The sequence below is a fragment of the Mandrillus leucophaeus genome, unplaced genomic scaffold, assembly GCF_000951045.1.
Source record: "Mandrillus leucophaeus isolate KB7577 unplaced genomic scaffold, Mleu.le_1.0 Scaffold475, whole genome shotgun sequence".
NCBI lineage: Eukaryota > Metazoa > Chordata > Mammalia > Primates > Cercopithecidae > Mandrillus > Mandrillus leucophaeus.
The window spans coordinates 1020234-1036114 of NW_012105087.1; the positions used below are offsets into that span (position 1 = coordinate 1020234).

Here is a 15881-nt window from a genome sequence, read left to right on the forward strand (position 1 = left end):
GGAGGTTGTATCCAATTTGTGGAGGATCTTGAATGCCAGGTTATGACATAATGCCTTCTTGTGATCCAGAGATTTGGTGTAACTTGATATAGTTTTCTAGGAAAGAAAGTTGCTGAGTGAAAATAAAACACTTGCAAGGGCTGCAAAAGAAGCAATGAAAAAAACTACGTTTCATTTCAGTCAAGGCAAGGAAGTAAATTCAGTGTTCTAGAAAAGAGTAGAACATTTTCTTGACAAGAGAACAATAATTCCAGAGAACAGAAGAAGAAGGAAAATGGGGCTTGGTAGGGGACAGACAAGGAAGGATGCAGGCTTTGTTGGGCAGACATGAAAAAATGGGAAAACCAAGCTAATCCAAAGGGTCTAAAATTGGCATAGTGAAGGGATAATTCAGGGAAGAGAAAGGCAAGAATGTGGGAGGCAGACAGATTGGTCATGGACAGAATAAAAAACCCAGGGTTCCTGTTGGAAGTCTGGTAAAGTTATAGAATTCTGAAGATTTCTTCCTTCCAGGTGTTAGAAAAAAGCTAGAGGAATTAGCACTAGGCTTCTGCTACCATAGGAAGCTGGGCTTTTTGTACATTTTCCCTAAGATCCCCTAATCTCATAGCCATAATGTAGACTCTTGCAAATACTCATTTTCTCTATTTCCTCTCAATAATTCACTTGATCTTAGAAAAGAGTCCCAGTTGCTTAAAGTATACTAAGATGCTGTGGCCTGTTTTAATGAACTGTTCTCCCCTTATATAATTGACCCAATTAAAAGATCACTTTAATAAGACTAGAATTAGGCCAACCTAATGGGCTATTTGCGTTTGACTACTTGTATAGTGCTCTCAGGTAGTACATAATCTGCTGGATAGGACTGGAAGTAATAGAAATTTGGGGAAATTTAGAAAGGTTGTTGAATTATCAACTCTAATAACATTGGTTCTTTTTCTCTCTGCAACTGTGAAGATTTTCACTAGGGGAAACAAAAAAGGTGTAATTCCAACAGGAACTCTGAGTTTTAATTAAATGCTAGTAACAATAGCAAATTTTGTTATAACAACCATAGAATCAGTGAATTTCTTCTTTAGAAGGACCCTTAAATATCACCTTGTTTCTCTTTATCCTGAGGCTTGAATCTACTCCATACCTTCCCCCATCCCGCCCCGGCCCAGTGAGTGTTCAGTCATTTGGCATCCTTTTCCTATTCTGCTTAGAATTTCAGAGGCAGCTGGTTCCATCATGAAATGGCATTGGCTGATAGGAAAAAGGTTTTGGATTTTCTTCTTAATGGTAAGCTGATGTGTAACCCTCAAGATTTGACTCCTTGATTCTGGTTTGACCCTTTAAAGCTATACTGAGTAAATCTAATCCTGCTTTCATGGGCCTTCCCTTCAGATATTTGAAGGAAATTCTCGTATCTCTCCTGAAGTTTATCTTCTCCAGGCTAAATCTCTCTCCAACTGTTTCACATGTACTTCAGATGGCATGTTTTCAAATCCCTTAAACCATTTAAATCTCTCTCCTTATTTAACGCACTCCAGCTTCACTTTTAAAATGTATCATTAGGTGTGGTCTGGCCAGTTTAGAGAACAACAGTTGTAATGTTCTAGGACATTATAGTTTTTTAATGATGCTAGATTTAATTATTTATTTGGAAGCTATAGCATTCTACTGACTCATATGAAACCTATTCCCCATTATTTTTTTCATATATTCCTAGCCAAAACTGAAAGAGGGGATATAAAAGGAGAAAAGTGAGAATTTGGGAGATTGAATATCCTACATTATTGACTAGTCTCCAATCAGGTCTTAATTTTTTGCCGAAAGCAAGTCATACTATTTCTATATTTTATTTTATCTATAATGAAAGAAGATAAAACTATTTTACTTCATAAATATATGCCAGTTGCCTAAAATCTAGATGAATAAATTCTAATTTGGAGTACACATTGGAATCACTGGGGAATATTTTTCTCAAAGATGTTATGACTGCCTCACCCCAGGCTAACTAAATAAGCATCAGCAAGGATGGTTTCAAAGCATGCATAGCTTGGAAAAATTTCCCAGGTATGATGTATGTCCATGGTTATAAATTGCTACTTTAGATACACTCAAAAATAAATTTTTCTGTACTAACTTTGTGCTAGGCACTGTTGTAATCATACATGCTATCTCTAGCTATTTAGAAACAACTATCTAAACAGAGGTAAACATATCACCAAGTAATTAAGTAGTCTATTTGCATGGTCACTTACCTTTAAATACCTGAGTGGCCCAGCGTCCTTGGAGCTCTGAAATGGGCATAATGGCTCCTAAGGGCTGAATCAAGCCTATGATTGCAAGAGTTGGCCTTTCCAGGTTAGGAGGGAAGACCCTTTTATACAAGGATATCTTGTTTTTGACCACTTTGACGGAATCTTCCAGAAATGGAAAGGCAAAGCTATAGCCTGTGGCAAAGATAACAGCATCAATGTCATCCTCCCTGGAGCCATCCTCAAATATGGCAGCTGTCTCCGTGAATTCCTTCACATTTCCTTTCACTTTCACCAAGCCAGAAATGATACGATTTGGCAGGTCATCATTTACGGTTGGATGCTGACTCAGAGCTCTGTGAGTGGTGACAAAGATCAAGTGAAGGAGAAATGAGAGAAAGAGAAATCAGTATCATATAAGTAAAATTTTGCTTTGGTGGAGGTAAACAGTATGCCAATAATCTTCCCCTTGGTCTATGCATGAAGTTTGGGAAAGGTCTAATTTACACTAGGTTGGCACAGATGAAGATCAGAGCTGAAGTTGGACCCTGGATGCACTGAAAGGGACAGTGTTGGAGGGGTGAAGGAAGAGTGTTGTTTGAGGAGTGGATATATGATTTCTCAAGTAACAGTAATATTCTGTGTGTGATATGATAGGGCCACAGGTCAATAGTTTGTATCCTCATATCAAGAAGTCTGACACAACTAAGCTGTCAACATTCCGCTCAGTCTCATTTCCAGTTTCAAAGGCTCAAGAGCTAGGTTTAGGCCACTGTGTTCCAAACTGTATAATAAATTACATGTATGTAGCAACTTACAGTTTGTAAGTAGCTTTTATATGCATTAACTTATTTGACTCTCACAAAACTCTATGAAGGAAGCAGAACAGGTGTCATTATCCCGGTTTTGTAAATGAGGAAATTGAGGCCTAGAAAAGTTACGTGACTTGTCCAATGATACACAGCCTGGGATTTTAGAATTTATCTCAAAGTTGTTTTCAATGAATTATCTTGGTATACTTTGGGCCTGTTATTGTTTCCTAGGGACAGCGTAGGATATGGATACTGGAAGCATTGGGTTGGTGCAAAAGTAATTGCTTTTTTTTGCCATTACTTTTAATAATAATAAGGCTGGTTCCTAGTATCATGGATCTTTCTAAAAAGCAGTCTTTTTTTTTTTTTGAGATAGAGTCTCACTCTGTTGCCCAAGCTGGAGTGCGGTGGCACGATCTTGGCTCACTGCAACCTCCACCTCCCAGGTTCAAGTGATTCTCCCGCCTCAGCCTCCTGAGTAGCTTGGACTACAGGCACCTGCCACCATGCCTGGCTAATTTTTGTATTTTTAGTAGAGACGGGGTTTCACCATGTTGGCCAGGCTAGCCTCGAACTCCTGACCTCGTGATCCTCCCACTTTGGCCTCCCAAAGTGCTGGGATTGCAGGCATGAGCCACAGCACCTGGCCTAAAAAGCAGTCTTAATGCCTGAATACTAAATTAACTCATCTTCAGATGGAGCTATCCTGGCCTCAGAACTTTATATGTTTAAATTACCACTACTGGTTTGTTGCATTTAGTTATGCTTTGACACTAGGTCGATTGTGTTCTGCATTCCAACCTAATGATTTCATCATTTTCTCCAAACCTACTCCTTTTCACCAGCAATACCACCATCCATCCATATAGTTGCCCAACCCACAAAACCATGAGTCTTATATCTGGTCACCAAGCCTTTTCCCTTTCTCCTCTTAACATCCCCAGAATAGTTTTATCTACTCTTTATCTCAACCAGATGATACAATTGTCTTTAGGACCTCCTGTCCCATCCCACTCCCACACCATTTTCAAAATGGTCTTTCTAAAATGTATGTATTATTATGTTACTCACTTGCCTAAATCTTTGAATGGCTTTGGACTGTCTTCATTCCATACTTTTTATGTAGTAGAGCAAAGGTTGTCATGCCTGATGAACCTAGAGATACATTCAGTCACTCTTCCATCTTTGCTATATAGTCCAGCCATTCCAGACTACATGCAGGTCCTGGAGCATTATGTACTTTTTGCTGTTCCGAGACTTTGTTTTTATAATTAGAATGCTATTCCCTTGTTCTATTTGTTTGGCTATCTCCTATTATTCAACAAAGCGTCAATTTATTTTGCAACCACCAAAAACATGCATGCTAAAATAATTAGGTGAAAGGTTTTTAGGAAACACAGTCTCCAAATGTCACCACACTGATTAACTTCAAAGGGAAAAAATATCTTTATAGTGGAGAAACTCGGTGGTATCTATACCACCTTATCTAAGTGGTCAAATTTAGCATAATTACTGTGAGAGACGCTGACATCATGTAACTCTTGATATGACCCCCTAAGACCAGCATCCCCTATGTAGTATATGTGTAAAAAACATTTCACCTGAATATGAAAAAGGAAGAAAACTATGCAAGTCTAAATTTAGAGACTCTCTACAAAACAATGCCTTGGGTTCTTAAAAAGAAAGCCCATGTCAAAGAGAGAATTATTTCAGATTAAGAGAGATTAAAGAGACATGACAACTAAATGTAATGGGGTGATTGATGACCTGACCAGAAACTCGATTTAAAAAGATTTTTTAAAGCTATAAAAAATATTATTGGGGCAATTGGGGATATTGCCAATGTAGTAGATAATGTATTTTATCAATGTTAAATTTCCCAGGTGTGATAATTATATGATGGTTATGTAGGAGAATGCCCTTTTTCTTATTTGATATACACTGAAGTATTTAAACTGTCTTAATGACTGTAACGTACTCAAATGGTTTCAGAAAAAAAAATGTACTTGTGTATGTATGCCCTATATGTGTGGATGTATCTACAGAGAGGGGGAAAGAGAGGAAGCAAATATAGCAAACTTAACAGGTAAATCCAGGTGAAGGGTATATGGGTGCTCATTGTACTTATCATTTTGCAACTTTTCTGTAGATCTGAACATTTTCAAAAATAAAAAGTTGGAGGGAAAATAAATTTGGAATCAGCCTCTAGAAATGTTTTCCCTCCCTGGTTCTGTGAGGACCCCATCCTTTGTACTTTCATAGCGCTCTATGTATTTCTTCATTATACTCTGTCCTCTTTCTTCTCATTAGAGAATTTAAGGTAAGATCTATTTCTTGAGTCTGCCATTTATTATTTCTGTTGCCCTCGGGAAAATTGCTTACTTTTTCTACATCTCAGTTTTTATATCTGTAAAATGTAGATAAAAAATTGTGGAGGCCAAAGCAACTCCATCTTAGAAGCTAATCTACCATATTGACTTCTGATCAACCCTGGTTCCAGGAATACCTCTGAGATTTCCAGTTAATCTGTTGTTTAATAGCATGTACTTACCGTAAATCCCACTCTTAGGGCAAACTCCTACCCATTCGCTCTGAAGTATGTGTGCTCCTCCCCTAATGTATATAATCCCTGGGTCGGGAGGTAATGGTGTGGGGATCTACCATCTTGTCTCACCACTGCCTGAGACAGACATGGCTTCTGTTTGTAAGTCCCTATAAAATGTTTCTAAGAAACTGAATCTGTCAGCTTTTTCTTCAGTCTCTCAGCTTCCTCAGCCTTTGGAGTAGGTTTGCATTGACCTCCTCACTGTGAAACAAAAATAGTCCCAACTTATAGGGCTCTTGTAAGGATTAAGTGAGATACTGCATGTAACTCATTTAGCACCGTGCTTATCTTATAGAAAGTCCTCAGAAAGGTGAGTGTTATTTCTATTACTATTACTATTATGTCTTTTCTCTCTGTATTTCATGCCCATGTATGATGCCTGGCTCATAACAGGTGCTCAATGAGTAAATGATGCACTGCCCTCAGCTCCTATTTTGTTGTTGGGCATCATGCAAAAAGAACTGATACCTGGGGGAATGAGAAAAGCGTTACTGCCAAAGAGAATTCTAGACTAAAAACCCACAGAGCAATAGATCTTGGACATCTGTGGGTACAAGTTAGAAATCTGATTTCAGATTCTATGAGTCTATAGGCTTTCTTTTTTTTTTTTTTTGAGACGGAGTCTCACTCTGTCACCCAGGCTGGAGTGCAGTGGCACAATCTCAGCTCACTGCAACCTCTGCCTCCAGGGCTCAGGCGATTCCCCCTGCCTCAGCCTCCTGAATAGCTGGTACTACAGACAGGTGCCACCATGCCTGGCTAGTTTTGTATTTTTAGTAGAGATGGGATTTCACCATGTTGGCCAGGATGGTCTTGAACTCCTGACCTCAGGTGATCCACCCGCCTCTGCCTCCCAAAGTGCTGGGATTACAGGCGTGAGCCACCACACCCAGGCACTATGGGTTTTCTTAATGTGTGGGTAGAGGTAGCTCTACTATTAGCCAGTGTGAAGAGTCCTTATTCTTGTGCTTTGGCCATTATCCCTGTACTCCCATCCTGGGAACATACCTGTGTTTAGGCTTCAGGCCAAACATTTCATGGTCAAACCTTTGGTTTATCTTTGTTTCCATATATTTGTTTGCTAATGATTGGCCACAGATCTTCCACATAAAATGTGTAAGTCGAGAAGAGAACAACACATCAAAAGGATATCCATAGTTCGCTACACGATTCAGGATCCAAGCCCCTCTCCTGGTGCTGAGGAAAACCTGGGGCATGGAAGAAATTGTTTGCTTTTGTCACTCAGATTCATAAACTTTCAAAAGCACCCCTATTTTCTTCAAGAATCAGTTCAAACTCATTAGTCTGGCTATTTAACCCCTGCATAATCTTTGTGGGTTTTTGTGTTTGTTTCCTGCCATTTTCCTTCCCAAACACTAAATGTACAATTAAATTGGTGTATCTACTGTCCAAGAATATGTCTTGCTCTAATCCACCATTGTATTTCTGTTTAGTGCCATTATGCCTGCCTGAAATGCCTTCTCTCTTCTTAACTCTCCAAATCCTGTTCATTTTAAAGACCCGGATCAAGACTGCCTCCTCCATGAAGACACCAGTGACCATTCAGGCTGACAATTTTCTCCCCATCCTCTGAACTTCTCTAGCACTTATCACCTGTAGAACTCATTAAAAATCATGTACTGGTAAAGTTGAAAGCAGCTGGAGACCATTTAATCTAAAACCCTCATTCTTTTGCCATTGACATTGTTTGCATTATTATAAAAACTCCTGCTATTTATCATTTTTGTTGATATTAAACTTTCTACACTCTTGATTTCTGTCTCTTCAAATGTGTTTTCTCAAGGGTAGGAGATAAAGCCTACACATCCACAGCAGATTATCATCACTTCTGTTTATTGGGATTTGTGACCTTTACATCATTGTGCTAGGTCCTTCATCTATATTACAACCACCTCCTGAGGAAAGTATTATTACACCCATGTTATAGATGAGGGGTATGGAAAGGATGAATAACTTGCCTGAGATCACAGAGCTAGTAAGTGGCAGAGCTGAATTTCCAACCCAGGTCTGACTAACTCCAAAGCCTGTGCTTAAGAAATGTTTGACTGATTATTTAATGGAGAAAAATAAGATTGCTAGTAGAACAACAGGAAGCTAGTCAGTCTTTCTGTGTCCTCTGCTGGCTGAAGTCCATGTTCAGAGCTGATAAAGATTTGATATTCAGTTACCTGGCAAAAGAATCATTTTTCCTACATTATGAAACTGTCTGGAGATGGCTTCCAGATGGTAAGTTATGTAAGTACATTGCTTCATAGTCTTTTTGTCTGAGATGACCTGTCTACAGAGGGATAATTGTTTACTTCACAAATCTTATCTTCCCTGTGGTGACTGTAAGCGCTGTGATAATTATGTACTTCCACAGTCACAGTTGAAAGGGCATATATGGTCTTAGAAATTGAACAGTTTTGTGTGCCAGCTATATAATTTCTGATGAGTAATGAAAACACTCACAGCCCTTATTAAAAGGTTTCATATTTATGAAATAGTAACAATAATACATAGATCACAAGGCTGTTGTGATAATTAAGAAGTGTTTTTGTAAAAGTTGTGGTATATAGTAAACACTTGATAAGTGCTTAACTGCTGTCATATTTCTTAATTCAGTTTTCCATTTATACCTTGTTTTAAGCAAATACCATTTACAAATCAGATATATAAGGAAAATTGTTTAATCAATGTAATCTTATATGAAATTAATATTGAAAGAAAGGAATGTTTTCTCTTTACAAAAGCATCCACAAGAATTATATGAAAAACTTCCATGATATACTGAAACATATAGGTCCATTTAAAATGTTTGATTTATAAACAAATCTTCATGAATACAATTTACAAGTAAAGCAAAAAGTTAGAACTCAGCAATTGAGTTTCTTCAGCTTGCATTAGTGGTGTGACAGTATTGCCTCTGCTATGCAGACACAGTTTTCCTTTGCATTTTCCCAGGCTTTCTCACAGACACAGCCACCTTATGCAGAAATGCTTTGTTATTTGGCAACCTGCAGTTCCCCAGGGCAGGTAAGGCCAAGATCCCTTAGAACTGCCCATTTGACAAGCCAATGATATTAAAGAAAGCTCTTGCCATGGGTCCCCACTCTTCCTTTTTTGCACATTCTTCTACCATAACACCCACACATGTTTTAACCCTTGTTTATATAATTACTTTAATTATTTTTAATCCTTGTTTTTATATTGTTATTTCCTGATAAATGTCTGTTGAATTAATTCATGAAGTAACATATGAAATAATTTTTGTGGTTGTAGATGAGGATAGTAATGAGAAGAAGTGTTTTTCAAACAAAGTTGCTGAGTAAGAGTCATTTAACAGAATTGTAGCACTAAGCTTCTCATTAAAATAAAACAAGTTAAAACATCTTTGTAGAGAAGCATGGCTTAATTAAAGTTACTAAAGAACAACCAAGATGTTTACCTATTGCCAATAGAGTTTAATTCAATAAAGACATTAATAACAAAATACAATATTGGCATGTCTTTTTCCAGGAATTCATAGTGAAGACACTTGCTTCTCAGTTCAAAATCTGCTATACAAAAACCAAAACGAACAAAACAAAAAGCCAAGGAGATATAATTGCTTTAGAATGAATGTTATTCTGAGTTACCCAACTGTATGCAAAGGCAGGGGCAAGCTGCTTGCATGTGCTACGGTTTGGACGCTATACGGATACCCACATTGTCTTTGGGAAGATAAGATTGCTTCTTTTTGGGGAGTGTAAAGGAAAATTCACCCACTATCCTATGAGTGAAAAGTTTCTAATGATCACAGCGTGTTTTCCTTTATATAAGAACATAGCACTTCTGCTGGCCAACAGAAGATCCTCACTCTCAATACTGCTCTCTAACAACCTCCAGCAATTACTTGGTCTTTATCAAAGCCAGAGGCACACTCTAAGAAGATGCCTGATTAGGATAATGAGCTCAGACTTTCGCCGATCCAGTTCCTAGGTATGAGGCCAGCTGCATAATGGAACTCTAACTGGCAGCCTTAACTCCTCTATTAGCATCAATCACAATGTTGCCAACTGAGGTAATGAAACCAAGCCCTACATTTGCCACTGGCACTGATGGGCTATGTGCAGGTATCCCAACTCTCTGTTGGGCCCATCTGCGGCTTCCTTGGAGAAACTGAAGCTAGAGTTAAGCAAAGTAAATAATGGAATGATTCAAACCTGCTTGGCTGTGTGGCTAATCTCTACAGCCAGATCCCCTCCAGAATTCCCAATGCCAATTATAATGACTCTCTTTCCAGTGAATCCCTCTGGGTTCTTATAGTCTCGACTGTGGAAGTACTGCCCTTTGAACTTCTCAATTCCTGCAAGAGAAGGGAAAATAATTATTGGGTAATGGTTTATATGATGGATATCATTTGTCAAGTCACGTGGTCTTTTTGCAGACTTAAGTTTAAGCATATATTCTCCAAGTGTTCTCTTTACTCAGCTACTTTCTTGCCTTTCTCAGTATTTTTGCCTATTTTTTTTCCCCCATAACCTCAGAGTAGTACCTTGTGATTTCCTTGTCATAGGTACTTTGCTTAACTCAGGATGTGTTTGTATTTTGGATTTAGAGACTATAAATAAAAACTGCCTCAGAAAACCTCCATTCTCTTTTGTCTTTTCATCCCCTTAAATACCTACTCCCATTTCACTTATAGCACATATATTCTTATATACTTTAGAGTATACAGAGTACTTTTTTAAAAAATGAAAATCCAGGCCAAAGACTGAAGTTCTTCAAGCTTTCATTCCTTCCTTAGAAACTCAATATTCCTGTTTATTGCTGAAAAATTCCTCATTTAGCCTAATGCTCCTCAAGAACTCCACATTCTTCCTTTTGATACTTAGAAAAACTAAAGTCATTGTAAAACTAAAGAGACCTCACATTTTGCTCTAATCTCCAAAATTACAAAAATGACAATAATACAAGTTACCCCAACATCTTTCTGGGGAACAAGAAGAATTAGGGTAAGTCTTACTTCTTTCCAAAGTAGGAATTACTCAGACTACAATCCTCCCATTCCTTAGGGGTCAGGTCACAGGCATGGGTCAAAGGTCTTCCTTCCTGGTAAGTTGCTCACCAGGGAAGCTTTCCAGAGGTAGATGAGCATCGGTGTGATGGCCAGTGCAAACCATGACTCCATCAAAGACATTCATCTCCTTTTTCCCTTCAGACTCAGTGACCACTTCCCATTGGCCTGAAGTTGAAAAATCAGGCTGCTTCTTCACACTGCACACAGTGGTCTGAAAAGAAAAGTGATAACCACAGGGACATCCCTGACATGGCTCTCCTTGCACAGTGTTACACAAAGGGCTGGTATCACAGGTACTATCACATAATAGGACCCACGCGGGATATTTGATTTTCATATTCCACAAATAAGAACTGTTTTGTGTTGGGCTGTGGTCAGAATGAGAAAACTTCCCCAAGACGGAAAAAAATAACATAGTGTTGGCAGGCTAATGTACCCTTCTCTTCTAGAAAAGTGCAAGTCACTAGGTCTCTCGGTCCATGTCCTAAGGCACTGTAAGACCTGATTAAAGCCTGGGCTTCTCCTGTGTTTTTATGATACTCCATGCACTAAATGCCTATTCTTCTCCTGATCCCTATATGTCCTAAGATCTTCTGATGTCTTCTTACCCCAGGTTCTCTTCTCCTGGCCACCTTTAAACAAGTGACTGCCTTTTCCTGGCAGGGTAGAAAAACACCTCAGTGGCTCTCACTTTACAGAAGTGAATCTCCCTTTAGCTCCCATAAATACCCATTTTACAAGGAACTATAAAGAAAGAGGCTGTGAAATAGGATAGTGTTACGACTTTTAACTTTATAAAAATAATAAATATGGGTTACCCTAACTAGGTTAAGGAAACAGTATGTGCTTCTAAGGGCCTATGACCATAATGTCTTCATGGACTATTAGAGATACCACCCCTGGCCAGGTGCGGTGGCTCACGCCTGTAATCCCAGCATTTTGGGAGGCTGAGCCAGGTGAATCACCTGAGGTCAGGAGTTCAAAACTCACCTGGCCAACATGGCGAAACCCCGTCTCTACTACAAATACAAAAATTAGCCGGGTGTGGTGGCACGTGCCTGTAATCCCAGCCAGTTGGGAGGCTGAGGCAGGATAATTGCTTGAACTTGGGAGGTGGAGGTTGCAGTGAGCCGAGATTGTATCACTGTACTCCAGCCTGAGCAACAGAGCAAGACTCTGTCTCAAAAAAAAAAAAAAAAAGAAAAAAGAGAGAGAGAGGGAGAGAGTGACCACCCCTGCATGCCCTGGCCATCCAGCACTATTTATAGTTCCTCTATCATGTTCTTTTTTACACAGGCTGGTGCCTCTGCCTAGATCACCCTTTTATTCCTTATTTGGTAGATTCCTACTCATCCTTCAAGACTCAGCTTTAAGAAAACTTTATCTCCTTTAAGAAAACTTCCCTGGAACCTGTCCTGTTGGGTTCAACATCTCTCCTCCGAACTGCAACGTATAGATCTCTAGCATTTGTCCCCATGTAACTCTTTATTTTTATTAATTATATTTATAATAAAATTTTTCTTCATTTGTTACCCCTTAAGTAGACTATAAAGTTACTGATTTTTCTTTTCTGTCTTTGCATATTCAATGCTTAGTATGATAACAAACTTGTTCAATAACTATTGTTTAAACAAATGAAGAGAAGCATTAATGGAATGTAAATGACTTATTTTAGAAGTTCACTAGATGTTTTCATTTTCTTATTGTCGTTAAGCAGAAAAAGGCATGAGTTAGCAGGATGATCAGAAGGCAGAAGCTTTGGGCTTTTTGCCAGCTGTCAGAAATATCTGTTCTTTTATGGTCATGATCAGAAATTATAGAAAAGTCCTAGAATACTTTAGAGCAGGAAGGAACCACGGAAGTGATCTAGTACAGTTATCTTGTTTTACGAACAAGAAAATTTTGAAAAATTGAAATTGAGGAAATTGCTTGTCTAACATCTAAGTTAGTTAGTCGTAGGGCAAGCACCAGAATTCAGGTTTTTGTTCTGCAATTCCATGTTCTTCCCTCTACACCAAAGTTAACTATCCAACAACTATACTTCACTGGGTTTTATGATGTTTATGTAAACAAATGTATTGGAAAGTACTTCAGAAAGTACAAAAGGGCAAAGCAGTAAAGGACTGTGGAACCAGAAAGTTTTAAAGTTCCCATACCTATCAGTTCCCTTCTGTAATGGGGAAAGCAATTCCCTTCATCTGTTTATTGCAGTTATGTGCAAATAATGTGAAATGAAGGTGATGAAAACACTCTGCCAGGTGGCTTCCTGTATCTGCAGCCAAATATATGAAAGCGAGACCATCCCTTGAATATTTTTGAGGAGCAAGGAGGGCAAAGAATGGAGTTTTTCCCTGGGTAGGATAAATACATGTGCAAATCAAGCCAATCTTTAGAAGTAAACATTGGTAATTGAAATCACATTATTCATTTACTTAGCAAACAACATCAAACACAAAGATATCCACACAATTTTCTACCTTAAATCGAATATACTTTAGAAGGTCAAATTCTTTGGCATACATCCTGAAATACTCCAGGACCTGGGTGTTATGCATGAAGTTAGGATAATGATCTGGGATTGGATAGTCACTGAAGCACATCATCTCTTTAGAAGTATTGATGATCACTGATTTGTAAATACTGGCTCTTCCTTCTTCAGGATTTTCCTGCAATAAATCGAAAATATTCATAGCAACTTGAGAATCATCTTCATGTTTTATAAATAGCCAATAAACATCTGAAAAAGTTTTCTGAAGGAAGTGTCAGTCACACACACACACACACACACACACACACACACCCCTACCTTCCAGTATTTGTGCCCTTATCTAGTCCCTTCCCTTTGAATCTCAGTTATCTTTATGACTTGCTTTTGACCAACAGCATACAGTTGAAATGACACTGAATGACTTCTAAGACCAAGTCATAAGTAGCCTTGCAGATTCTGCCTGGGTCTCAGAAAGCTCGCTCTGGTAGAAGCTAGCAGCCATATGAGAAATCCAACTACCATGAGACCACCATACCATGAGGAAGTCCAGCCTCACCACATGAAGAGAATGTCTGGGACAGAAGATATGTGGTCAGTCCCCAGAAATTCTACCTATTCTATTCTATCCCAGCTGAAGTTCTAAATATGTGAAGACAGTGTTACTAACACTGAGTAATAGTCTTTTAAATGAGTAACAGTGAGGCAAAATGGGAACATATACAGGAAAGAGTATAACAGTTTCCATGTACTGGAAACAGTATAACATCTCCACTGTTTTCTGGAGAGCAGTGTCAAAATGTATATGAAACTCCTTGCAATTTACCTAGCCTTTTAAAAAAATATTCAGCATTGCTGAGGAAGCTTTATGTTAAAGGATGTTAATACCAGCATTATTCATAATATAAAAATGAAACAAGCTAAATGCCCAACAAAACAACTGAAATTTGAGAACCACTGCTCTAGATCCTTACTACCAAAGTGTGGCCTATAGACTAGCAGCAGGGGCTTCACTTGAGAGATGGTGTTAGAAATGCAGACTCTCAGGCCCCACCTCAGACCTACTGAATCAGAGCCTGCATCTTAGCAAAATCTTCACGTGATTCAGATGTGTATGCAAACTGAGATGCACTGCATTAGATGACATTAATCCCCAATTCAGTGTTCTTTCCCCTACAACAAACTTCTTTGCATCCTCAAAAACTTCCTATTGAGGCTGGGCTTGGTGGCTCATGCCTGTAATCCCAGCACTTTGGGAGGCCGAGGCGGGCAAATCACCTGAGGTTGGGAGTTCAAGACCAGCCTGACCAACATGGAGAAACCCCGTCTCTACTAAAAATACAAAATTAGCTGGGCGTGGTGGCACATGCCTGTAATCCCAGCTACTCAGGTGGCTGAGGCAGGAGAATTGCTTGAACCCGGGAGGCAGAGGTTGCTGCAAGCTGAGATTGCGCCATTGCACTCCAGTCCGGCCAACAGGAGCAAAACTCCATCTCAAGAAAAAATAAAAAAATAAAAAAAAAAACTTCCTGTTAACTACCTTATAGCATTGTTGTGGTGACCACATAAAGTAATGCAATGATGCAATCTACCCAAACTATTATTCTGTCACAGAGATTTCACAAATGAGGAGTTTTCAAATTTTTAGATTTTCAAAAATTGTTTTGACTATGGAAAATCACCTTAATCAATTTGCATATCCTCCTCCCTTTTTATTCTAGAAATGAACAGATATTGAAATATTGAGTATTATGAAACATTAAATAGCCACAAAGGAGAGTGTTTGTTGGCTTTGTCCTCCTCTAGGATTGATTTTCTCCCATTTTTATTGCATAATTATTCAGTCTAGGAATCCTAAATTGATCATTCCCATTTCTCTGACCCATAATCCAAAATCTCATTTCTTTAACTGCTAATAACATTTTCACAAGTCTCCTTTGAAGTCTCTTCTTCTAACCTATCCTACCTATTTCAGCCAAAGCATTCTCTCTAAGGTGTGGCTGGACTATATCTCTGCCCTAATTAAAATTTTAGATGTTGCCCCATTTCCTGTAGAATAAAGTTCCTATTTCTCAGCTTAGGATTCAAAGACCTCCGTAATGTTTTGTAGTGTATTCCTTATCTCCCCAACTAGATTGTAAGCCCCTTGAATTGTACTCATGGTTTTTCCCCCAGCATCCACAATGATACATAGCACTCAATAAATGTTTAATGGATGCATATCAAATTGTATTGAGAAAGGGATATACAGAATAAGATGTAAGTTTTGCAAAATGCATAACAAAACTAATAATATACATCAACATTTATCTCAAAAAGAGTTCAATAAGACACATGTATCTCCCAAAATTTTGTCCTAAGAAAAATTGCAAAATAATATAAAGCCAAATGCAGAAAGACATATTTTTGTATAACTTAAATAGCAATTAATTAGTAACAATGTTAAATGTTCCCAAAATAGATGAATGGTTTAGTAAGTTACAGTACCTCAACATGCAGAATTTTTTTAAGTTTTTCTTTGAGACGGAGTCTCGCTCTGTTGCCAGGCTGGAGTGCAGTAGCACGATCTCAGCTCCCTGCAACCTCTGCCTCCTCGGTTCAAGCAATTTTCCTGCCTCAGCCTTCCCAGTAGCCGGGACTACAGGCGTGCGCCACTACACCTGGCTTTTTTTTT

At 38.6% G+C, this 15881-nt stretch overlaps 1 protein-coding gene across 3 annotated transcripts in view; it reads right to left on the minus strand.

Annotated features, from left to right (window-relative positions):
* FMO5 (flavin containing monooxygenase 5) overlaps nucleotides 1-15881 on the minus strand; it is a 42805-nt gene that overhangs the window by 12471 nt on the left and 14453 nt on the right. For 2 of the 3 annotated variants that reach the window (XM_011995200.1, XM_011995199.1), the window contains exons 3-7: nucleotides 13200-13388; nucleotides 10771-10933; nucleotides 9866-10008; nucleotides 6669-6868; nucleotides 2247-2599 (exon numbers count right to left, since the gene is read on the minus strand). In XM_011995200.1, coding sequence (XP_011850590.1) covers nucleotides 2247-2599; nucleotides 6669-6868; nucleotides 9866-10008; nucleotides 10771-10933; nucleotides 13200-13388 — 1048 coding nt within the window. The remainder of the gene's footprint in view (nucleotides 1-2246; nucleotides 2600-6668; nucleotides 6869-9865; nucleotides 10009-10770; nucleotides 10934-13199; nucleotides 13389-15881) is intronic. The other variant, XM_011995201.1, reaches the window with a different exon arrangement.